Source organism: Prenolepis imparis, unplaced genomic scaffold (assembly GCF_030444845.1).
Source record: "Prenolepis imparis isolate NDT839.2.m4 unplaced genomic scaffold, iyPreImpa1.0 SCAF_12, whole genome shotgun sequence".
In the NCBI taxonomy this organism is placed as follows: domain Eukaryota; kingdom Metazoa; phylum Arthropoda; class Insecta; order Hymenoptera; family Formicidae; genus Prenolepis; species Prenolepis imparis.
In genome coordinates, this window is record NW_028141170.1 from 12473022 (window position 1) to 12498067 (window position 25046).

The 25046-nt window shown below is 38.7% G+C and overlaps 2 protein-coding genes across 2 annotated transcripts; both read right to left on the bottom strand.

Annotated features, from left to right (window-relative positions):
* Positions 1-8822: 8822 nt before the first annotated feature.
* On the bottom strand, positions 8823-12894 carry LOC145943995 (uncharacterized). The gene is made up of 4 exons (XM_083051925.1): positions 12764-12894; positions 11775-11943; positions 11113-11308; positions 8823-8899 (listed from the first exon to the last, which is right to left on the bottom strand). Exons 1-4 carry the CDS (start codon positions 12892-12894, stop codon positions 8823-8825), a joined length of 573 nt encoding a protein of 190 aa, XP_082908051.1.
* A 4995-nt stretch (positions 12895-17889) lies between these two features.
* LOC145943998 (uncharacterized) lies at positions 17890-23063 on the bottom strand. The gene is made up of 3 exons (XM_083051926.1): positions 22620-23063; positions 19825-22516; positions 17890-19739 (listed from the first exon to the last, which is right to left on the bottom strand). The coding sequence occupies exons 1-3, from the start codon at positions 23061-23063 to the stop codon at positions 17890-17892; spliced, it is 4986 nt and encodes a 1661-aa protein (XP_082908052.1).
* Between the last annotated feature and the right edge of the window lie 1983 nt (positions 23064-25046).

Genomic DNA, 25046 nt, shown 5'->3' on the forward strand with positions numbered 1-25046 from the left:
AAACATTTTTCTCGATTCATGATAGATGGCGCTGTAATCGACGAAATTCAATTTCTTCGATTTCTCTTACTGAGAACCCATGCTTACGATTCTGCAATAAATTAACAATAAAAATACCACGTTTTCATTGTTAATACTCGAAATTAGTCTTAAAACAAACTTCTCATTATTTTTTATTACTCATTAATTACTTCTCAAGAAACTGCTTTTAGCGTAACCTGCCCTTTAGGCAACTTGAATGGTCCAAAGTACCGAGACATTTTGGACTTTCCATCTGATGGAGTTCCTCTAAGTATCCCTCCAAAATTTTGTCCATTTAGTGCCAAAGTCACAAGTGTTTATGTATTTTTTTAACATTTGTACTCTGATAAAATTCTGGTAAAATGGCAAATTATACGCCTACAGAAGTAGTCGATATTCTTATAACCTTTGGCGAATGTGGTAGAAATTACAGACTTACTGCCCGTACTTATGCGGAGCGATTCCCAAATCGCCGCCATCCTACTGATCAACAAATTATAAACATTGAAAGGAGATCTCGTAATAATCCACTTCATCGCGAAAGGCGAAGGAATAGACTTCATAATAATAATGACCCTAGATTGCTCGCAGTTTTGGCTATGGTTCATCAAAATCCCCATATTAGTACCCGTCAAATAGAACGAGAACTGGGAATCCCTCAAACTACGGCACATAGATTGTTACGATCAGTCAATTACCATCCGTATCATATTACTCTGGTACAGGAATTAAGTGAGGCCGACTACGTACTCAGAGTACAATTTTGTAGATGGGCTCTTGAGATGTTAGATCAGAATCCAGATTTTTTTAGTAATGTTTGTTTCAGTGATGAAGCAACATTCATCAGCAATGGTAGTCTCAATAGGCATAATTGCCACTATTGGTCACCAGAAAATCCACATTGGTATCGTGAGGTGCTTAATCAACATCGTTGGAGTTTATACTGTATGGGTAGGCATTTGCAATGGCCAAGTCATTGGACCTCATTTTTTTGAACGTCCAATTAATAGTCCAATGTATTTAGAATTCCTCGAAAATGATTTGCCAGCATACCTAGAGAATGTTCCCCTTGCAGTTAGACTAAATTTATGGTATCAACAAGATGGTGCTCCTGCTCATTATGCTCGTATTGTACGGATGTTTTTGAATCAAAGGTTCCCAAATCGGTGGATAGGGCGGGGTGGACCAGTGGCCTCCGAGATCACCGGATTTGAACCCCCTTGATTTCTTTTTATGGGGATACGTTAAAGATGCAGTGTATAGTAAAGCTCCAACGACAAGATTGAATATGATGGAAAGAATAAGAAGAGCTTGTGAAGCTATAACTCCTTTAATGCTAGAAAATGTACAACGTAACTTTCGCTGTCGATTACTGTTATCCTTAGAAAATAATGGTGCACACTTTGAGCATCTCCTCCATGCGGAGAGAGCTGATAACAATGCAATCTTGCCTTAACTGGTTGGGTCACCACACGACCTTGCCTTCACTGGCTGGGTCACTACTTGACCTTGCCTTAACTGGTTGGGTCACCACACGACCTTGCCTTCACTGGCTGGGTCACTACTTGACCTTGCCTTAACTGGTTGGGTCACCACACGACCTTGCCTTCACTGGCTGGGTCACTACTTGACCTTGCCTTAACTGGTTGGGTCACCACACGACCTTGCCTTCACTGGCTGGATCACCACACGACCTTGCCTTCACTGGCTGGGTTACCACACGTTCAAGCACCCCGAATTGTGAGAGGCGAGGGGACTCACGTTAATCAAGCACCCCGAAGGGAACAGAAAACTGCTACGTCCACGACGTTGTTCCTGGGTTACGCTAAAAGCAGTTTCTTGAGAAGTAATTAATGAGTAATAAAAAATAATGAGAAGTTTGTTTTAAGACTAATTTCGAGTATTAACAATGAAAACGTGGTATTTTTATTGTTAATTTATTGCAGAATCGTAAGCATGGGTTCTCAGTAAGAGAAATCGAAGAAATTGAATTTCGTCGATTACAGCGCCATCTATCATGAATCGAGAAAAATGTTTCAGACAAATTGTATGTGTTTTTAGCCAAAGATTCCGAATATGCAATAAAAAATAGGGGTTCCCATTTAAGATTTCAAACTTGCCCCCCCTCACCGCCCAGGGGGAGGGGTGGGGGGGCTCATTTTAACGTCATTGTACGTCCCCCTCGAAATGACAAAATTTTGATTCTAAACATTTTTTCGTAGTGTGCTTATTTTTCGAGTTATTTGGCTGCCTAAATTAAAATGGGTCACCCTGTATATAAAATATTATTTTGTTTGTGTATAAACCCTAGTCTACAATGGCAGTAAGCAGTATAGAGTAAGCAGTAAGCAATATGAAATGGGAATTTCGTTACTCTCGGGCCCATTTCGTTACTCCCGGTCTTTACATCCATTAAAAACAGTATACAATGGCAATAACAAGGCTGTAGGAATAGAGAGTATACTGTTTTTAGTGGATGTAAAGACCGGGAGTAACGAAATGGGCAATTCCCATTTCATACTGCTTACTGCTTACTGCTTACTCTATACTGCTTACTGCCATTGTAGACTAGGCTTAAGGGAATGATATATTGTTTGATTAATTTTTTTGCACATGAAATTGTAGAGAAAATTCTAAAGTCAATTATATTTTCTTAATTAACATGCTATTGTTTCTTTTCTTAAACTAATAACAATTGTTGAGACATTCAATAAATAAATAATTAAAATCATTGAACCATTCTCTCTCTCTCTCTCTCTCTCTCTCTCTTTCTCTCTCTCTCTCTCTCTCTCTCTCTCTCTCTCTCTCAATATTATATAAATATAAGTGCAGAAATTTCAACGTCGTGAAACATAATATAATTTATTTTTGATTTTACATGTATAGTAATTGTAAGTAAGTTTAGAGAGAGAGAGAGAGAGAGAGAGAGAGAGAGAGAGAGAGAGAGAGAGAGAGAGAGAGAGAGAGAGAGAGAGATTATTTAAAATTATTGAAACTTATTATTAGTAATTATTTAAAATTATTATTATAAGTGTAATTAAATAAAATTATTATTATAATAATTAATTAAAATTATTACTTTAATAATTTACAATAATTACTATATTATAAATGTTTATTACCTGTAGTCTGCATGATACCAATGACTTCTACGTGATCCTCTTTTTTTATATCTAATGTGAAATATTCATCCTCGGTAAAATTCATAATATGTCGTACTTCTAATTTATATATTCCGTCTGTTATTGATCCGCAATCCTATTATTTTGTTCATTTTATCAATTGTTTTTAGGAAATTGGTTTTTACGTATCCTTTTAAGACTGTAAAATATACATTGCAATTAATAAAAAAAATAACATAACATTATATTTTATTAGTTATAATAAAATTATAACAAATTATTAAATTGTTATAAAATTATAATAACTTTTTTAAAAGTTTTAATTGTTTTTAAAATTCATTATTGAATAAAATTATAATATTTCATATATATTGTGACGTGACAGTTTTCATTTGGTGAAATTGTCCGTCACAAGGGTCGCGAGACTCGACCGGGGGGGGATTTTGGGACCTCTGCTCTCTCTAACATAAGAAAGAGAGAGAGCGATTCGAGCGCGGAATCGGACGCGATTCCGCCGCTGCGCGTTTCGATTGCGTGCTGCCGTAGCTGTTGCGATTGCTGCGGCAGCTATTAGCGAAATTAGCGAAGGTCGAGGGAGAAGCGACGACATCTCATCCGGAGGAAAAGCGGCGTAAAGGGAAGAAACAGGACGAGGGGAGGCCACGCCTTACGGAACACACTAGGTGAGATCGCTATTAAACTATCATGACCTTAAATATTTTTCGGGACAGTAGATGCCGCGTAAAATTGATATCCATCTCCTCTTCCCTAGGGATTGAGAGCTGAGGAAAAGGGGAAGGCCACTCCGCGCGAGAAGTGCGCAGGAGCCCCGCCACGGAGTTACGGCAAGGGACCCGATGGCCGGCGCCCGGACCCGGATGCGATCCACGATCGATTGAGGACTCGCGGCGGACGACATCCGGTGTCCGAGGCGGCCGGAATCGGGCCCCCCGTAAGCTGCCGCAAGATTTTCCCGCCCGTATCCTACGGGAATGGAGGAACGACCCCGGAAAAGAAAAAGAGCGCGGAAGCGAAGGGCCGCCGCAACGACCGCGGGGATCCTCCGGGCCGCCTCACGGCCCTGATTACGGGAGCGCCCCGAGCGGCCTAGTTCGGCGATACGGCGCCAGCGTGTCTCCGGCGAGACTTCCGCTCGTCACTGTCGGGCAAGACGCGTGAGTGAGCAGAGGTCCTGTCGACTATCAGAAAAAAAACGAGATCGAAGCGAGAGTGACGTCGCAGAGGACGAAAGCTGGTGAGACGTCGCCATCCCCGACCCATACAGAAGGTAGATTGTTCGAGCGAGTCGCACCGGGGAAATAGAGCCTATTCGAAGTAGTTGCCGAAATAGTTGCCGAAATGGCGGCTGACGCCACGTCATAGATTCTCGGGATACCTTTTGTGACGGCCACCGGAGTGACGACTCGCTCGAACCCCCTTATTACACGAAGATCTCTCTCTTTTCGGCTAGCCCACAGTCCGAGCTCTGAGGTTGGAAAAATTTGTACGGTTCATATGGTGTATCGCGATAACATGTTTCTCGTTAGCTGTCGTGTATAATTCGTAAGATCGGTGAGCTCGTAAATTCGTATTTAGCGCGGGTACTTTGTTACTTGTTTAGCGTATAATGAACGAAGGGCAGTATACGAAAAGGACCTGACCCTCCGTTCGGTTGTAATTAGCGCGAGCGAGAAGTCCCGGATTCGATACTCACGCGGGTAGTAACAACTGAGCGGATCACGTGCGCGGCGCGTGTACGTTGATATCCCGGCGTGCGACCGTACGTTTTATAGTATCGAATTTCGGGCGGCGCGAGCGGCTTACGCGTATTTCTAATACGACGATATCCGTATGTGAATATTCCGATGTGACTCGAATAATAGTACTATGTCAAATTATATTCAACGGTCTCCTATGTCGACCGAATGTCTGTTTGTCTTTATATCATATATTGAATTTGTATTGTTCTGGTTTTTTTTTTTATTAGTACTCATGTCTTTAATACGCTTTCTTATTAATTACTTTCTTTTGCTTGCGTAAATATACTCATGAAAACCCATCAAAATCGCCCCGTTATTCTCCTTCTTTCGCTGTCGCAAAGCGAACCCTTGCCGTCGGCCGAGCTGCCGCGCCCTTGATCGTCGCGATCTCTTGGCGGGTATTGGATCGAGCGTGCCGGATTCGAGACGGACGCGGCTACCGCGTCGCGGAGTTCCGGTGAGTAGCGGTACGGTTTCCCGTACCTGGCGCCCATTCCGGTTAGATAGAGTTTTGATTATTAAACCCGCACGCTCGATGGTCCGAATAATCCAAGAGATCGTGTCAAAGGAATCACCGCGAAAATAACGATAATTATAATTAAAATTTATCGGTTATAATATATACATATATATACAGGGTGTCCGGTAATAGTCGCATCAACCGTCGTGTGCAGGTAGAGCTAGTTAAACCGAGTAGAAAAGTCCTCTACCATTTTGCGATATTCTCAATAATAAGAGAGATATTAATTAATAAAGATCGGCCAATTCGCGTGACGACGGCGAGAAGAGACAGCCCAGTTTTATGTCGTTACTAAGCATGCGGCGAAAAGAAACAGTATAATGTTACACGGTTGCTAAGCGCGCGATGAAGCGGGGAGGAGCGCTTTACAAAAGACAGTAACTCCATACGAGTAGCGCTAACTCTCGACCCCCGAGTGGGCTGTCTCTTCTCGCCGCACGCTTATCATCGCGCGAATTGGCTGATTTTCTTTAATTTATTTCTCTCTTATTATTGAGAATATCGCAAAATGGTAGAGGACTTTTCTACTCGGTTTAACTAGCTCTACCTGCACACGACGGTTGATGCGACTATTACCGGACACCCTGTATATATACATACAGGGTGTTCCATGACTCGAGGTCCATACATTAAGGGCGTGTTATTGAAGTCATTTAGAGTTTAAATTGTCTAATAAACATATGTCCGACAATGCTTCTTAACAGAACTGCAACCATTTCAATTTAAAAAAATTAAGTTGACCTTGAAATGATCTCTAAATTGATCCCTAGGTCAAAGTCAAGGTCACCATCAAATGCCTTATTTTGAGCCCTACAAGTTTCATTGGAAACACTTTTTTCTAAAATGCTTAGTTTTCGAAATATTCAGGGGTTCCGGTACTTTTGGCCCACCCTGTATGTATAATCAATTGAATTATATTGTTAGGTATGTACATATATTTAGGGTGTTCCGAAATTGGTGAATCAAAATAATATCACAGTTAAAAATTTCTCGAAAAAATTAATTAAAAAAGTATTTGTCAGTTTTCATTCCAAACAATAGTTTTTGAAATGAAAAGGTTTAAAACTGGCTAATTACAAATTGTTATTAAACGTACGCCTGAAGCGCGTGAAGTGCGTGATCACTAACATTTTGTTTTTGCTTTTTTGATGTTTCTTTAAAAATATATTATATATTTTTATATATTACATATATGTCATAATATAATATATATACAGTGATGGCATAAAGTTCCGTAACGGTCAAATATCTTGGATAATATTGATTTATTGGGAAAATGTTTCAAACAAAAGAGTACACTGCAAAAACAAGTGTGTTACTTCTACACATTTTAAGCGTGTTATTCTGTAGACACTTTTTACACGTTTCATCGTGTGTAAAATAAGAACACACGTGTGTTGCATGTATGCATCTATGCGTGTTGTTTTTACACGTTTTACGCGTGTTCGTGTTGGATAATTGCCGCCAAAATTGTAGGGGTGTTATCTGGGGTCTTATATATATATATATATATATATATATATATATATATATATATACACTTTATATTAATACATATTTTATTACATTAGCGTGTGCCAATGATTAATATACATATATGAAGCGAACTATGATAAATAATATATGTATATATATATATATGTATATATACACTGTGGATGTTATATGTTATGTGAATAATATGATAAACTATGTGATAAATATATATTTTACACCTATTAATCTAAATCCTGAATTTTTTATCACGATATTTGCCGCCAAAATTAGGGATGTTTGACAGCTGTAGAAGTAACGCGCAAAATGTTGCATTATGTGTATACGATGTACATGATGCAACATTTTGCACGTTACTTCTACAGCCGTCGAACACCCCTAAAATTGTTTTACAGCGGGATTTCTAATTTTTTTGATTCATTTTTCGTATGAATTTGTGGATCGTGTGATTTTTAATGTCGGTTCCAAGTACCTTATGGTCAATAAAATCCATTACATTAACGTACGCCAATGGATACGCTGTGTCCCAAATATAATATGTAGCCAGCAAACCCATGACGGTTTTGGCAACCGTAGGATTAATTTATTTATATGTTTATATTAAATTTTTATTTCTTTTATACGAATTTAAACACAAAATACAAACTTTTAATACTGATCTGATCAATTATTAATGATTTTATAAATTATAATATTTTGTTATACATATATTTGTATAGAGTTGTGTTTACATATATATATTTTAGTTAGGTAGCATGTTATATAGGTAGGTCTATATATTAGTTAGCTTATATATTATACATTTTTATTACATAGTTAGTCATTATATATTTTCTTTAGTTCTTTGTATTTTTTTTCAATTAATTTTTTTTACACACTTATAAATGTGTTTCTTTTTTCCGTGTTAGTTTCGCTCGTGCGTTATTATCAACGTGTGTTGTACCGTACAATATGTGGAACATAGTACTTTCTGTATTATATCAACACGCTTTAAGTGTGTTTGAATTAACGTGTTGTTAACGAGTTGCGTCGAGAAGATGTGTATAACACCTAACCATATTAAAACTACACATTTACATGTATTGTAGAACGAATATTCTATTCAAAGTGTGTAGTATCAACACAGCAGCCGTTCAGTACACGTAAGCAAAGTGTGTTATGTCTTATTTCTACACACGTTGAACACACATCGAACACGCCCATTTTTTGCAGTGTTAGCCATAATTCTCTACTACGATGATCTTGGGATAGCAAATCCATTGGGTGTACATGCGAAGGAACAAAAACTATCCATATTTTATTGGACTCTTGCAAATATTCACCCAACTGTGTGATCATCGCGAAATACAATCCAATTATTCGCGATTGTTAAAACTTCATATTTGAAAAAAGGTGGACTCCAAAAAATATTGGAATTATTTGTCGCAGAAATTATAACGTTACGAACCCAAGGAATTACCGTAAATATCAGAGGACGAGGAGAAACCGTTTTTAAGGGATCACTTTTATTTTTCGCAGGTGACACTCCAGCTTCGGCACTCGTGGGGGGTTTTAAAGAATCCGTATCCGCTTATCGACTATGTCGTCAGCATGGCGACAAAGCACGATTGGCATACAAATTTCTTAGAAAATAACTTTGCGAAACTATGCAAGTCATGAAGATCATTTGGCAGCAATTAATGATCCAGACATTCCAAAAAATACTGCAGATTTTTGGAAAAAGCGATATCAATGGCAAAAGCCCACTGTTGAATATACCGAATTTCGACGTAACGACCTGTTTACCTCAAGACTCGATGCATGTCTTGCTTGAAGGTGTCGCTCTTATCGCTTGTAAGGGACTTTTGCGATTTTGTATTGAAGAGAAAAAATTTTTAACTTTAGCTGAATTTAATAACAGACGAACTAACTTTGACTATGGACATTGGCAAAATGATGCACCTGCAGTTGTGTTACGTGAACATCTTTCTGCAAATAGTAATCTACGTCAAACAGCATCACAAATACTTGTGTTGTCTCACACCTTACCATTTTTGATAGGTGAAAAAGTAATAGACAGAGAAGAAGATGATATTTGTGAGCGAATGGAATGCCACACACTCCTGTTACAGATATTAAATATTTGCCTCGCGTATGAAGTTTGTCTAGAATCTGTAACTCTGCTATCTCGTATGATAGAGTTATATATTCCACGATTTAAGCGATTGTATCCCAATTCTATAGTGCCAAAGTTTCATTTTCTTATTCATATTCCCCGATGCATTCGGCTATTCGGACCAGCGCGACAACAATGGTGTTTTCGGTTTGAAGCTGCTCATGCTTATTTTAAATCATTAGTGTCAATCGTACGGAATTTTAAGAATATGCCTTATATTTTAGCTTACCGACATCAGGCACAGTTATGTTCAGTACTTGCAGCGTATCCTGGTGCGCCCGCGAAAAAATTCTTGTACAAAGGCCATAAAATATATCCCGGAGTCACGGTGCTATTACCCAATTTGCCGAATTCCGAAATATTTCATAGATTCATAGCTGAGGCTGATAGAAACAATTGTCTAATATTACGATCAAGGAAAGTAGTCATCCATGGAACAACATATCAACAAAAATCCGTTATTCTTTTAGAGTGTAATGACGCTTCACTACCTTTATTCGGACAGATCAAAAAAATTTTTGTTCTCCGTGAGCGTATATTTTTTCTCTTCTCATTCCCGGAGACCTTATGCTTTAATAACAAGCTCAATGCATACTGCGTTACAGAAGCGTGTAATAACTTTAAAGACATAATTTGTGCTGAAAATTTAATTTTTCCTCATCCGGTTTTTCGTTTCACACTGTTAGATGCAACGTATGTCAGCTTAATCAATCATGAACGTAATGAATTTTCCGGATAATAAAATAGAAATCGCAAGTCTCAATTGCAAAATCTCTTATGTATTTTTTTTAAATTAAAATAAATATTATTCTAATAAAATTGTTTATTTATTGTGCATCAGTGAATGTATATGTTAGGAAACTGTGGTTTTAAAAACTTTTATATGACCCACACGAATATTAACACACTTATAAATGTGTTTCTTTTTTCTGTGTTAATTTCGCTCGTGCGTTATTATCAACGTGTGTTGTACCGTACGATATGTGTAACATAGTACTTTCTGTATTATATCAACACGCTTTAAGTGTGTTTGAATTAACGTGTTGTTAACGAGTTGTAATCGAGAAGTGTGTATAACACCTAACCATATTAAAATTACACATTTACGTGTATTGTACACGTATTATTCTATTCAAAGTGTGTAGTATCAACACAGCAGCCGTTCAGTACACGTGAGCAAAGTGTGTTATGTCTTATTTCTACACACGTTGAACACACATCGAACACGGCCATTTTTTGCAGTGTAGGGCTTAAAGAAATCTATTAGCTGATATCTATTTGACTTTGATATGACCTTGAAAAGCACGATCATGGTCAAAATAAAAGTCTAAAATGGAAACTCCTATTTTTTATAACATCTTCTTGTAGCTGAAGTCGAGACGTTTCCAAAATGCTATAATAAAATATTTTTTTCTTAAGTACTTTTTGAGTTAGAAGGTTTGAAGTTAACAATTTTTTGACATATGTATAATGTAAAATATCTTTCATTTTTCGGTAATCTTACCTTAATACTTTTATTCACAAAATTGGTATCATTATTGCCCGCATAAAAGTATTAGTAAGATTACCGAAAACTGAATATTTTACAATATATTTTACATTTCTTGTCAAAAAATTGTTAACTTTAAACCTTATAACTCAAAAAGTACCAAAGAAAAAAATATTTTATTATAGCATTTTGGAAACGTCTCGACTTCAGCTACAAAAATATGTTATAAAAAAGAGGGGTTTCCATTTAAAATTTTTATGTTGACCATGATCGTGCTTTTCATACCAAGGTCAAATAGATATCATCAGCTAATAGATTTTTTTAAGTCCTATTTTTTTGTGTGAAACATTTTCCTAATAAATCAATATTTTCCAAGATATTTTAGCGTTACGGAACTTTTTGCCATCACTGTATATATAAAAGGCAAGACATTTGAAAAAATTGTATGAAAAAATTAACTTGTTCCAAGAGTTGTAGCTATTATGAAAATATATATTAATATATTAAAAAAGATATTATATAAAAGATATAAAGAGTGAAATAATACTTACTAATTCGTTTTGTAGTATTCAAAACTTCATGAAGTTCAACCGGTTCAGGTTCTGAATCTAAACAACTTATTGGATCAAATTTACCCAGATTTAATACCACGGTGTTAGATTTTACTAATAATTCGTACGGCATATTCCCATTATTAAATTGCGACATTTTTGGTGGGCGCACTTGAACACCATCCAAATGAATTATCTGTTTTATAAAGAGAAACGTATTTTAATATTAAAAATATAATTATACATATAAAATTACACACATGTATTATTTTTAAAAAATAAAATATTTGCAACTTATAAATTAAATATAATTGTCACATTTTAATATAATAATAATAAAATATATAAAATAAAAATAATATTAATAAAATAGTAATAATGTAAATATGTTATTGTGAGTAATTATAAATTAGTATAAATAGTGAAATTGAAAAATTATATGAAAGAGTGATAAGTAAAATAGACGCAATATCTGTCCAAAAGTGTAACGTACATTATATGTGTATATATAGGTCATAATTTTATATTTCTTAAATAATATATATTACAACATATTATATATATGTTATAATATAATATATATATAATAAAATACAAGAATATATTTGAAAAAATATTGCATAAAAAAATTAACAAATGAAAGAAATAATGAAAATACTTACGTGATTCACTATTATATGATGCTGTATATCATCAATATCATCATTCCAGGAGACAATTTGTATTCGTTTACCTTTGCCATTATTTAAATAAAATTTAAAAAATTTAAATTGTTGCTTGGAACCAACATATCGTAGAGATTCGATACCATCCACGTATCCAATAATTTCACTATTATATAATTTAATTCATAATAATTAGTAATAAATCATAATATAATTGTATTTCATATAATTTTTAAATTTTTATCAAATAACATATTCTTTAATAGATCTTACACAAACATTTAACTTTAAACATAAAATCTTAATATGATATATACATATATATATACAGGGTGTCCGGTAATAGTCGCATCAACCGTCGTGTGCAGATTTCTGGGATCATTTGGAGACGATTTTTCCTCAGCGAAAATGTCGAGGGAGGTCATTATTTTTTGCATGTTTTCAATTTTTGCCATCATGTATCTTTGTAACTAAGCCTTAAATTAAAATTCTATTAAAGTAAACTCTACCTAAAATTAACTGAAGAATGTGAATTTATTATTATTTTATTTCCACAAGGCTTAGTTTGCGAAAAACCCTTTATTTTCAATCGCTTATAACTCGAAAATTATTGGTGTCTCGACATTTTTGCTGAGGAAAAATCGTCTCCAAATGATCCCAGGAATCTGCACACGACGGTTGATGCGACTATTACCGGACACTCTGTATATATATATTTATAGATTGAATTGAATTAATTATGAACGCTATAATTATTTTTTAATTATTTAATTATAATTGTTATAAATTGTTTTATTTTTTTATTGTTGACTGTTATTTGACTGTTATACGTATAACATTATAATTATTAAATTTAGAAAAATATTAAAAATTACAATAATAAAATTTTATCACAATGTGATAGAAATGTATAATATAATTTATAAACATTAATTAAAATAATCTTTTATATAAATTCGATAAAATACATGTGTCTTTATATTTACAACGTCGAATCATACATTTGCACATTTTCCAATACTTCGTTCGATGTCAGTAAGTCTACTGCATTTACATCGTTTAACTCAATAAGTTTATCTGCATGAGTTTGGGATGTATTACTTCCAGATGCTTCCATGTCTAATGTGACAATTAATTAATCTGAAAATACATAATATACAATATAAAAATGTGTATATATGTATATATGTAGAAAAATATATTACGATTTGATTTGTACGTTTTATTGTGCAATTTATTTATTTAATCTTAATTTGAGAGTCATAAATGTTAAATATTATGTTTCGAATCATATATTAATTTTTATATTTATTTGTATAAAATATTGCTAAAGTTTATCTCAATCAGATATGGAAAATAAGAAAAATTAATTGTCTGAAATTTTTCATATTTTTATCAAATAAACGCTTTAAACATAGCAAATAGATAATACACCAAATATTAGATTAACCTTCTTTATTAAGAATCTATTAAATTGTGATACAGCACAAGAAGAAAATAGGACATGACAGAATAAAAGGAATAAGAGAGAGAGAAAGATAGAAACAAATAAAATATTTTGTACGTACCGTATAAAATAATTCGTAACCTCCTTCTAGAATTCTGGAATTATGTCACGTTAATGAATTTTTTAAAATGTTTATGTTGCATAGTAACAAATCTATGTTTAATCAATAAACAACACACACACACACACACACACACACACACTGAAAAAAATCTTGTTAACCTGACTAAACCTTTCAAGTAAATTACTATTTTGTTAATTAAACATATATCAGTATTTAAGTCAAATACACGTTTTGTTAGATTTAATATGTTATATTTAATTTAAATATTTTTATATGTTCAGTTAACAAAATGTTATTAGTTAAAAGGTTTAGTCAAGTTAACAATTTTTTTTCAGTGCACACACACACACACAAAGAAAGACAGGGTATCCTCTATTTTAAATAATGCATTATTAACATACTTTTTTTGTTCGTCTCTTCTTCCTCTTTTCTTCTTCTTTTTCTTCTGCTTCTTCTCTCTCTCTCTCTCTCTCTCTCTCTCTCTCTCTCTCTCTCTCTCTCTCTCTTTCTCGATCTTTCTTCTTTTTCTTTTTATCTTTTCTCTTATCAGCTTGACAACTGGCGAATTAATTATATATAATTATAATAACATAATAATACACTTATAATTACACACACACACACTGAAAAAAATCTTGTTAACCTGACTAAACCTTTCAAGTAAATTACTATTTTGTTAATTAAACATATATCAGTATTTAAGTCAAATACACGTTTTGTTAGATTTAATATGTTACATTTAATTTAAATATTTTTATATGTTCAGTTAACAAAATGATATTAGTTGAAAAGTTTAGTCAAGTTAACAAATGTTTTTTTCAATGCACACATACACACACACACACACACAGAGAGAGAGAGAGAGGGTATCCTATTTTAAATAATGCATTTGTTACGTCCTGTGGACTGCACGATTCTTTTCTCCTTCCCGATTTACGCAGATTCACGTTCCGCGAACATATTAATTATAAGACCGAAATTAGTTATAAGAATTAAACGGAGAAAGACAGTGATTGTGAAACAACTCGACCGGTGAGATTACGAAACCTACACTTTGATCAATAAGTCATAGGTAATGTTGAAATATCACGATCGACACACGCTATCAGCGGACCAAAGATCAGAATTAAGAAAAAACACTTCATACAAGAGAGCAATACGTTGCGCAAAAGGGATTAAAACACCGAACGTATGACTATGAGTCACAAGAAAAGAAGACGCCCTTTGCCCTATAAGAAGGGCAGACGAATAGTATAAAAGCAGTGAATCTTCCAAGAACGCTCTCTTTTTTTATTCCGCCTACGTCGTGGCAGTTACGCACTTGCGCACCGTAATAACCATTAGTGTAACGATCGGACTCAGCAATAATTAACAACCACCCAGCGTCTTCATCGACACATTCGAGAACTCGAGGGAACCCAGTAATCCTGAGAACCAGCCGATTTGTCAGCGCCGTTCAGTAACTAGATCACATCAAATAGTAAGTACACTCATTCAAACGTAATCCCGTAAAAACAAATAAAGTCCAACAACGCGACTAAAATCAACATAATTCTCAGTGAATTCCGTCGCCTGTAATGCGATCAAGCGCGCCCATAAGTGGAAGCGCAACGATATCGGTCGTACTCCGCTGCGAGCGGAACGTTTAGTAGCACAATACTACCGCCTTAAGGAAGAATTTAATTTAATAACCAAACACACGTACATTCCACGTTCACCCTCTCCCTCTCTATCGTGTACTTCCCCAACCACCTGTACTTGTCTCTCTTTTTTCTTTTTATCCGGTCCTTCGTCCTCCGACTCAAGACCATCCTACTCCCCCTCTCTATTTTCACCTATTCCAATAACTACAGATGACCCTGTATACTACCAATCTTCTCCTAGATCCTTTCGGAAACGATATCCGTCCAGTTCTCTTACCCCTCCCGTCATAATTATTTACGACTCTCCTCCCTCACCTCCTTCCCTCATAGATCTCACACATGAACCGTAACGATAAAATTAATTGTATCTACACACACGCACAATCAAACACATACCAGTACTTTAATATATATATATATATATATATATATATATATATATTCGTGTTCACATAAATAAATAATAATTTTTTGTTAATTAGTAAGTTATTCAAGTACCCATTACTCTATCCTGACCAAAAATCGCACTAGGTCCCATCCCGTGCAAAAGAGATTAAATTCTCTTGCCGAAAAGGGACCAACGAACGAATAGTCCCTTAAACAGAGTAAGAGCGGCCTTTGGGGTCGTTGACCTGTTTCAGGCCTACCGCATTCGTTCGACTCGAACACTCGTCCCGTCGCGTGTATCGAGATTTAAGTAGTTACGCCCTTCCTTTGACTCACCCTTCTTCGAGTCTGGACGTAACACATTATTAACATACTTTTTTTGTTCGTATCTTCGTTCTCTTTTCTTCTTTTTCTTCTGCTTCTTCTCTCTCTCTCTCTCTCTCTCTCTCTCTCTCTCTCTCTCTCTCTCTCTCTCTCTCTCTCTCTCTCTTCTTTCTCTCGATCTTTCTTCTTCTTTTTCTTTTTATCTTTTCTCTTAACAGCTTGACAACTAACCACTTAATATTATACATATATTAATATAATTATAACAATATAAAACATAATACACAAATATACACGTAATTACACACAAACAATAACACACACATAAACGCACGTACGCATGCACGCATATGTGTATAATATATATGTATACACGTGTGATAAATATGAGTGTTTTCAATTTATCAACACAAGTCGACACAAGCGTCATTCTATCTTTATTCACATAGAATGTAGAAACAAAGATAGAATGACGCTTGGTCGGTTTGTGTTGCTAAATGGGGAAAGTAACCTACATCTATACTTTTTTTTTGTTCGTCTCTTCCTCTTTTTTTCTTTCTCTTTTCTCTTCTTCCTTTCCTTCTCTCTTTCTCTTCTTCTCCTTTCTCTTCTTTCTTGCGACTGCTCAACAGCTGGCTAATTAATACAATATAGCATACATTTAGATAACATTTTATTACCTAAATAAATATATATTATATATATACATATATATATTATATATATATATATATATATATAATAAATATGTATATTATATATGTTATAGCCCGAACTATAACCAGTAGTTATTAGAAATTAGAATTTACTGAATATCTTTATAGAATACTGTAAAACATTTTTGCTTATAAAAGAGCGCTCTCGACAAACGCTCGTCGCGTGAAAACGCTAACGCAGCGAGACACGCGCGAAGCACCGGAAACCGCGAGATGCAAGCGAAGACCAGGGACTTCGACCTGCTTCGCTTGCAATTAGACCAAAAACGCGTGAGTATTGTTAACCAATCAGGGACTTGTTTCCAAGGGCCTCGCCCGTTGAAAATCAAAGAACAAAAGAAGATATAAGACGGAGAGCCCGCCCGCGAAGGCAGTCTCGAATAAAACTCCTAAACATCAAGACGGAGTCTCGAATAAAACTCCTAAACATCAAGACGGAGTCTCGAATACAATTCCTAAACATCAAGACGTGGTCGCTAATAAGAAACCAGAACATCAGAACGAGACTCACTAACAAAGACCTGAATTATTGAGAGGAATACGAATATACGCTCATCGAATGTTACGCGAATATATATTTAAAGAAAGGACGAGAAATAAAGCGAAACCATATTCAATCCGAAATAAAAATATATTTAATCAAAAGAAGAGAGAATAATCTTCCTATCTTCCTACGACGTCCCGGTCGACCCGAGGATCCTCATCCTTAATTCGGCGCAACCCCAGTGCCTTGTTCGAGGCACACAACATATATTACTGTTTAGAGAAATTCGAAACGAGTGATAAAGCGGATAGTAATAGGAAGCACGTGTTTGAATTAATTAGACTCGTTGAAACGAATCGTATTTCATTCTAAAGTAAAACACAGAAAGGAAGCGATCACAATTAAATCGCTCGCGACGAATAGAGAAAGTAATTATACTCGAGAAAGCGACAGGCGTGTAAGCTTGAACGGTCTGTAGCGAACTGAACTTATTTTACCTAATATATGTGTGTCAAGGACTCGTCGCGAAACTGTTATTATAACAGCTGATTCGACAGCTTCGAGGCCTGGCGAGACGCGCGGTAAGACGCGCGAGGCGCGAAAAAAGGTAAACAGAGTTCGTCGAGAAATTGAGCCAATGCATGGTTTTCTCGAGAAATCGATAATCTCGAAATACAGACAATAACAGACACGCAGACAATAACAGACTAATCGGTTTTAAATCGAATACATAATTAAAAGGAAAATGTTTTAACATTACCGCCCGCCTCAGGGGCGTGACGAACGCCGCTGAAATAGAAAATAATGTTTTTGTAATTGCTATATACAGAGCAGATAGACATTAACCGAATGAATAAAGTATTTACAGCTGAGAGAATGATTGTAATGCATCGAAATAATACAAAGATGTACGAAGAACGAATGACGTAAATGGCAGAAGACGCGAACTAATTCCGTAGCAATTTGACAAAAACCGTGTTGCACGCTTTATGCCTCAATTGGGAGCGGGCATAGTTTGACGATCGGTCTTTTCAATTCTGAAGTAGCGGTTCGTACGGTAACGACGCGTATTCGACCGTCAGAACCGGGATGGATCGCAGTTACTCGCGCTAACGGCCACTTTGACGGTGGGAATCGCTCGTCGGAAATCAATACGAGAGAACCGATTGAAATCGAGTTTGACGATTGTTGCCATTTGTTACGAGTTTGCAACCGCTGTAGATACTCGGTTGACCATCGATGCCAGAATCGTTCGAGCATGTTGCGAAGCAGTTGCCAACGTGACAATCGCGAAATCGGCGTGTCTGCTAAGGAGACGTCCGGAATGATGATTAAGGACTCGCCGACGAGAAAATGCGCGGGTGTTAACGCGTTGACGTCGGCGGGATCATCGGAGAGAGCGCAAAGCGGTCGCGAATTCAACACGGCCTCGATTTGTGCGAGCAAAGTACTGAACTCTTCGTAGGTGAGTGCGGACTCGCCGAGAACGCGTCGAAGATGAAATTTTGCTGATTTCACGGCGGCCTCCCATTTACCACCGAAGTGTGGAGCGGAGGGAGGATTAAACCTCCACGTAGTGCCGTCGGCGGCGAGGAGATTAGCGAGCTCTGCGACTTCGTCGGACGCGGAATGGAACATGCGACGGAGTTCCGCATCGGCGCCAACAAAATTTGTGCCGCAATCGCTTGCGAGAGTGCTGCATCGGCCGCGTCGGCTGATAAATCGTCGATATGCGGCGATGAATCCCTGCGTGGAGTAGTCCGTGGCGAGTTCCAGGTGGACCGCTGAGGTGGCGAAGCACACGAAGACTACGAGGTAGCCTTTGTAGGTGCGGCCAGCACGTCCACGCCAAGTGCGGAGATTAAACGGACCGGCATAATCCACTCCGGAATTTAAGAAGGGGCGCGTTGGTGTCACGCGCGGAGTTGGAAGAGCGCCCATCATCTCGCTGGCGGTGACCGCTCGGTGTCTAACGCATCGGACGCAGCGACGGATGAAAGCACTGACTGGAGAGCGACCGCCGAGGATCCAGAACTGCTGCCGCAGTGTCGCCAGGACGACCTGCACTCCTCCATGAAGCGTCTGTTGGTGCAGATCTGAAATGATGAGACGTGATAGAGGAGAGTCACGAGGCAAGATAGCAGGATGTTTACTGTCCGCATCCAACAGTGAATTTTTGAGGCGTCCTCCGACGCGAAGAATGCCCTCGGAATCGGTGAATGGTGAGAGCTTTAGAAGTGGATGTGACCGAGGGAGACCAGCCTTCTTAGAGCAGAGTTCCAGTTCCTGACCGAAATAAGCCTCTTGCGTTGCTTTCACCCAGAACGTTCGGGCGTGGAGGATCTCGTCTGCGGTGAGCGTCGAAGAGGAAGGACACTCGATGCCCTTGAAGTGGGCAGCTGCTCGCATAATCCATGCCGTGGTCCGGAGGAGCGATTTTAGCTGCGAAAATCGATCTATGAGATCCCAGTAATCAGGTGGTGTGCTTACCAGCGAAATGTGTAAAGATTTCTGCGGACGCTCTTCAAGGTCGGCTGATTGGTCGACGGGAGGCACTCCTGACGGCCATCCAACAGAGGGACCTTGAAGCCACGACGGACCATGCCACCAGAGATGATGATGCTGCAGTTGATGAGGAGAGACTCCACGAGACAGACAGTCCGCCGGGTTATCTACTCCAGCGACATGATGCCAGCGAGCATCGGGAACTAGCTCCTGGACAGCGGCCACTCGATTGGATACGTCCTTCCACTTCGACGGATGTCCTTTGATCCACGCAAGGCTGATGGTTGAGTCGGTCCACAGGTGGATAGGCACGTGGTGAAGTTCGAGATTATCTCGAATTCGAGCGAGAAGTCAGCAAGACGGCAGCCGAGAGCTCCAGTCGAGGAATTGTTTGTCGCTTGATTGGAGCGACCTTGCTCTTAGCGGCGAGAAGCACAATCTTGGCATCGGCGTATTCGTGGAAGGTTCTGACGTAGATGACAGCTCCGAGTGCGTCTTGAGAAGCATCGGAGAATCCGTGGATTTCCACGCCTGATGCAGATTGAGAAGTGCCGATCCATCGCGGAATTGAGAAGTCGGAAACGCTCTTCAAGCTCTCGTCGAAGATGACCCACTCATGAGCGAGAGATGGAGGTAGTGGATCGTCCCATCCGATTTGCGATGTCCAGAGTCGTTGGATGAATATTTTTCCCACGATGGTGACCGGTGCGAGCCATCCGAGAGGGTAAAAAATTTGAGCGATGCGAGACAGCGTAGATCGTTTTGTGAGCGTACGAGGAGACTCTGACAGGCTCACGCGAAATGTGAAGGTGTCGTTCGCTGGAATCCACGTGAGGCCGAGAGTTCGAGCTTCTGTCGAAAGTTCTCGAGCGGATGACGGGTTGGAAGTCGTCGAAATACCTGAGAGGATAGAGTCCTCGTTGGCTGTCCACTTTTGTAGCTGAAAGCCGCCCGCCCTGAGGAGTTGAATTAACTGAAGAGCTTTATTAGTTGCTTCTTGCGGAGTGTCTGCACCTGAAAGGATGTCGTCGACATACGTTTCCTGCCGTAAGATCTTAGCCGCTTGCGGAAGAGTATGTTCTTCGTCGTCGGCGAGCTGTTGAATGACGCGAAGTGCGAGATACGGTGCGCAAGTGAGGCCGTAGGTCACCGTATTGAGCTGGAACTCTTGAGGCTCTCCGACGTCCGTCCATAAGATGCGTTGGAAATCTCGATCTTCCTCGTGAATCACGATCTGCCGATACATTTTTATTATGTCGGTGGCGAAGACAAAGGCGTGAGTGCGCCAGCGGAGAAGGACGGCATCAAGATCTTGTTGCAGCTTTGGTCCGGCGTGAAGACAGTCATTGAGTGAAGCGCCGGACGAGGTCTTTGAGGAGCCGTTAAACACAACTCGCAATTTTGTCGTGGAACTGGAGTCGCGAAGAACTCCATGATGCGGAAGGTAGACTGGAGAAATCCTGCTGGTCGTCGATGCTCGTCGCATGTGTCCCAAGGTCTCGTATTCCGTCATGAATTCGATGTACAGCTTTCCGAATGACGGATTGCGTTGAATTTTATGTTGAGCCGTCATGAGGAGACGAGCTGCAGAAGCTCGGGACTCTCCTAGCTGCTGGTGCGTTGACCGAAATGGCAAGCGTACAATGTACCGTCCGGTGCTGTCGCGAGAGTGAGTCTTCGAGAAGTGATCTTCGCATTCAAGTTCGTCTGGAGTGAGATGTTTAGATGTTGACGAAGTGACTTCTTCTTGAAGCCAGAATCTTTGCAACTGATCATGAAGATTGACGGTGTCGATAGTTTGGATGGAGAAAGATGTCGAGTGAGATGCAGATGCTGACGAGCCCACAGGTCCGGAAATGATCCATCCGACAGATGTTTCTTGAGCGACGGGAGCGTTCGATGGTCCTCGCTTAATGGATTCGCACAGCAGTGATCCATAAACATCAGCGCCCAAAATGATGTCGATACCACCGGGTACAGCGAAATTTGGATCGGCCAATGGTAAATTGGCGAGATGAGTCCATGATGTCGTCACTACCTTTTGGATCGGAATGCGACCAGTGACCCGAGGCAGAACAAATGCCGAGACGTTGACTTCGATAAGTGGATTGATGCATGATCGAAGGCGAAGAGCTACAACCCCGCGAGTTGATCCAACTTTTTGGGAGCCGACGCTTATGATGGGCACGGATGCACGACCGCGTGGAAGACGTAGTAGTTGAACCAACGATTCCTGAATAAGAGAGACTTCTGAGCCTTGATCAAGGAGTGCTCGAATCTTGATGTCCTCTCCATGCTCGGCAATTAGCGTCATGCAAGCGGTTGCAAGGAGAACTTGCGGACGCTCGCATAAAACGGCAGCGTGATGCGAATGCACAGCCGGGGTGGTGGATGTACCCGATGATGAAGCGCAGGACGCCGTGGAGGAGTTCGTAGAAGTGGTTGCAATGGATGACGAAGAGGCATCTCGATGAAGCAACGTGTGATGCTGACCTTTACAATGTCGACATCTCTTGACGGTGTGACACTCGACCAGACGATGAGATCCCAGACAATTGAAACACAAGTTCTTACGGTGAACGAAATCCTGTCGTTCGTTGAGCGGCTTTGAAGCAAACTCCGAACACGACGCGATGTAATGTGCGACGCTGCAGAAGGTGCACTTTGATCCACTCGTCACGATGGCATGAGACCGAGCTGCTGACTTTGTTTTCGCGTTCGAGTTTGATGCTGTGAGCTGTGGTTTTGAAATGCGAGACTGGACCGTTTCTAGTGCCCGAATACGTCCCTCAAGAAATAGTTCGAGTTGATCGAAGGTGGCGAGTTCATTGGAGTTTCCTTGCTCGAGCTCCCAGCTTTCCAACGTATGTGCGTCGAGACGTCGAGTGACAATGTAGACAGTAAGAATATCCCAATAATCGGTAGGCGCACCGAGAGACTGCAAGGCACCAAGCGATTCCTTAACCGTCGAAAGTAGCTTCTTGAGATCTGAGCTTGATTTTTGAGTGAGCGGCTTTAACTCGAAGATGCGATCTAAATACGTTGATACTAGGATGCGCCGATTCTCGTATCGAGAAGTCAGAGCTTGCCAAGCGCGCGAAATTCTCGGCTGTCACCGAAATGTTTGCGAGATACCGAGCTGCTTCTCCGGATGTTTGAGCCTTAAGCTAGTGAAGTTTTTCGACGCATGAAATATCCCGGTTTGAGCCAACCATCGAATGGAATAAATCGCGAAACGACGGCCAATCGTGATAATCACCGGAGAATTTAGGTAGAGTGATTTTTGGAAGCGCGCGACACGATCCAGAGTGCGAATTCTTACTTTGAATAGAATCATTCGGATCTTCGATTTTCTCGAGAAGCGGTTCACGAATCTGCATGAGGCTGGATTTAGAATCGTAATAAGCCTCTTCGCATTTAGCATACAAATCATCCGCGAAATAATCATGCTTACGCAACTCATCCGTGAGGCTTCCGACGAGTTTGTCGTGGTTGCTTTGAAATTTGTCCCAATTCGCATCGAGAGATTGAATCCGTGCGTCAAGGGTAAATCGGTTGATTTTATCCGATCCAAGCTTCTTAGTGTTATCGAAGGCTCGAGCGATGACACCGAAGAGATGACTTTGCTTTTCGATGACAGAGGCGATTGTTGACATCTTGAGGAATCTTCTAGAAAGGTCACGAGCACCGTTTGAACCACTTAACTTTTAACGGTCACAAATTGATGATGCGTGTGAGCGATGCGAATGCAGTTGAGAGAGGCGGCATTTCACTATGACACTGCGAGAGAGTACTGGCAATAATTGCACGAGCGAACGTTTGCGAATACAAACGAGAGCGAGAACGTTACCGAGTGTCTGTAGATAATCCGGCTCGAAGGACCAAAATGTTTAGAGAAATTCGAAACGAGTGATAAAGCGGATAGTAATAGGAAGCACTTGTTTGAATTAATTAGACTCGTTGAAACGAATCGTATTTTATTCTAAAGTAAAACACAGAAAGGAAGCGATCACAATTAAATCGCTCGCGACGAATAGAGAAAGTAATTATACTCGAGAAAGCGACAGGCGTGTAAGCTTGAACGGTCTGTAGCGAACTGAACTTATTTTACCTAATATATGTGTGTCAAGGACTCGTCGCGAAACTGTTATTATAACAGCTGATTCGACAGCTTCGAGGCCTAGCGAGACGCGCGGTAAGACGCGCGAGGCGCGAAAAAAGGTAAACAGAGTTCGTCGAGAAATTGAGCCAATGCATGGTTTTCTCGAGAAATCGATAATCTCGAAATACAGACAATAACAGACACGCAGACAAGATAACAGACTAATCGGTTTTAAATCGAATACATAATTAAAAGGAAAATGTTTTAACAATTACGCAACAAATAATTTATATATAATTATTATTTAGCTTATTCTTTATAAAAATTCCTGCACAATTTGCACACTTTTAATACCTTAACCAATTTGATCAAACACTACGAAGCATGCGACACAATGATCAGCGTAACAATCAGTACCGCGGAAAAAAGGCAACAATACACTTCGATACATTCGAGAATCAATAACATGCCTTTTTTAGAAAGGGACTAGCACACAGCGCGCGCTAACGCGCGCGCCTTCTTCGATAATTACTTAGATAATAATAATAATAATAATAATAATAATAATAATAATAATAATAATAATAATAATAGTAATATTAATAATATTATATATCACTCATTCTAGATGTAATTAAAATGATATGATAAGATAATTATTAATTTTTAATTAAATTATATATTTAAAACAATAATTTTTTAAATTTATATTTACTTTGCCATCTTTTTTTGCATCATTATAACATAATTATATATCACTTATATTCGTTTGTTATGTTTTATTAATTAAGTATTTCTTTATAAACGTAGTTTTTTATTTTTTTTAGACATATTATCATCATTTAAATAAATTTTCAATGAATCCCAAGAACGAACTCGTGAAAATGCGACATACAGTTGTCCATGACTGAAAATATCTTTTCGAAGATCTATTGCAATTTTGTCGAAAGTTCGACCCGAAATCACTCCGATTTCGGGAAAACGCTGTTACGACCTTCGAGCGGCCTTTCCTTCGTGCAGGCCAGGACGTAACACTAGGAATTTTTTCTTTTGGAAGGTTTTTATAACTTTCCTCTCCAATAATTTCTGAATTATCAAAATTTTTAGAGGGATTCTTTCCTAATTCTGATCTTTGGTCCGCTGATAGCGTGTGTCGATCGTGATATTTCAACATTACCTATGACTTATTGATCAAAGTGTAGGTTTCGTAATCTCACCGGTCGAGTTGTTTCACAATCACTGTCTTTCTCCGTTTAATTCTTTTAACTAATTTCGGTCTTATAATTAATATGTTCGCGGAACGCGAATCTGCGTAAATCGGGGAGGAGAAAGAATCGTGCAGTCCACAGGACGTAACACCCACCGTCTAAGACAAATGTTGTGGGTGTAACACAACATTTGCAAAAGAGAAATAAAAATTTTCGATTCTTTTCTTGCCGCGATTTGTGAATATCGGTAGAAAGAATCACATTTAACCTGTTGGTTAATTGTGCTTCTTTTAGTTAACAGGTATCTCTTTTTTGAAAAGGAGGAAAGA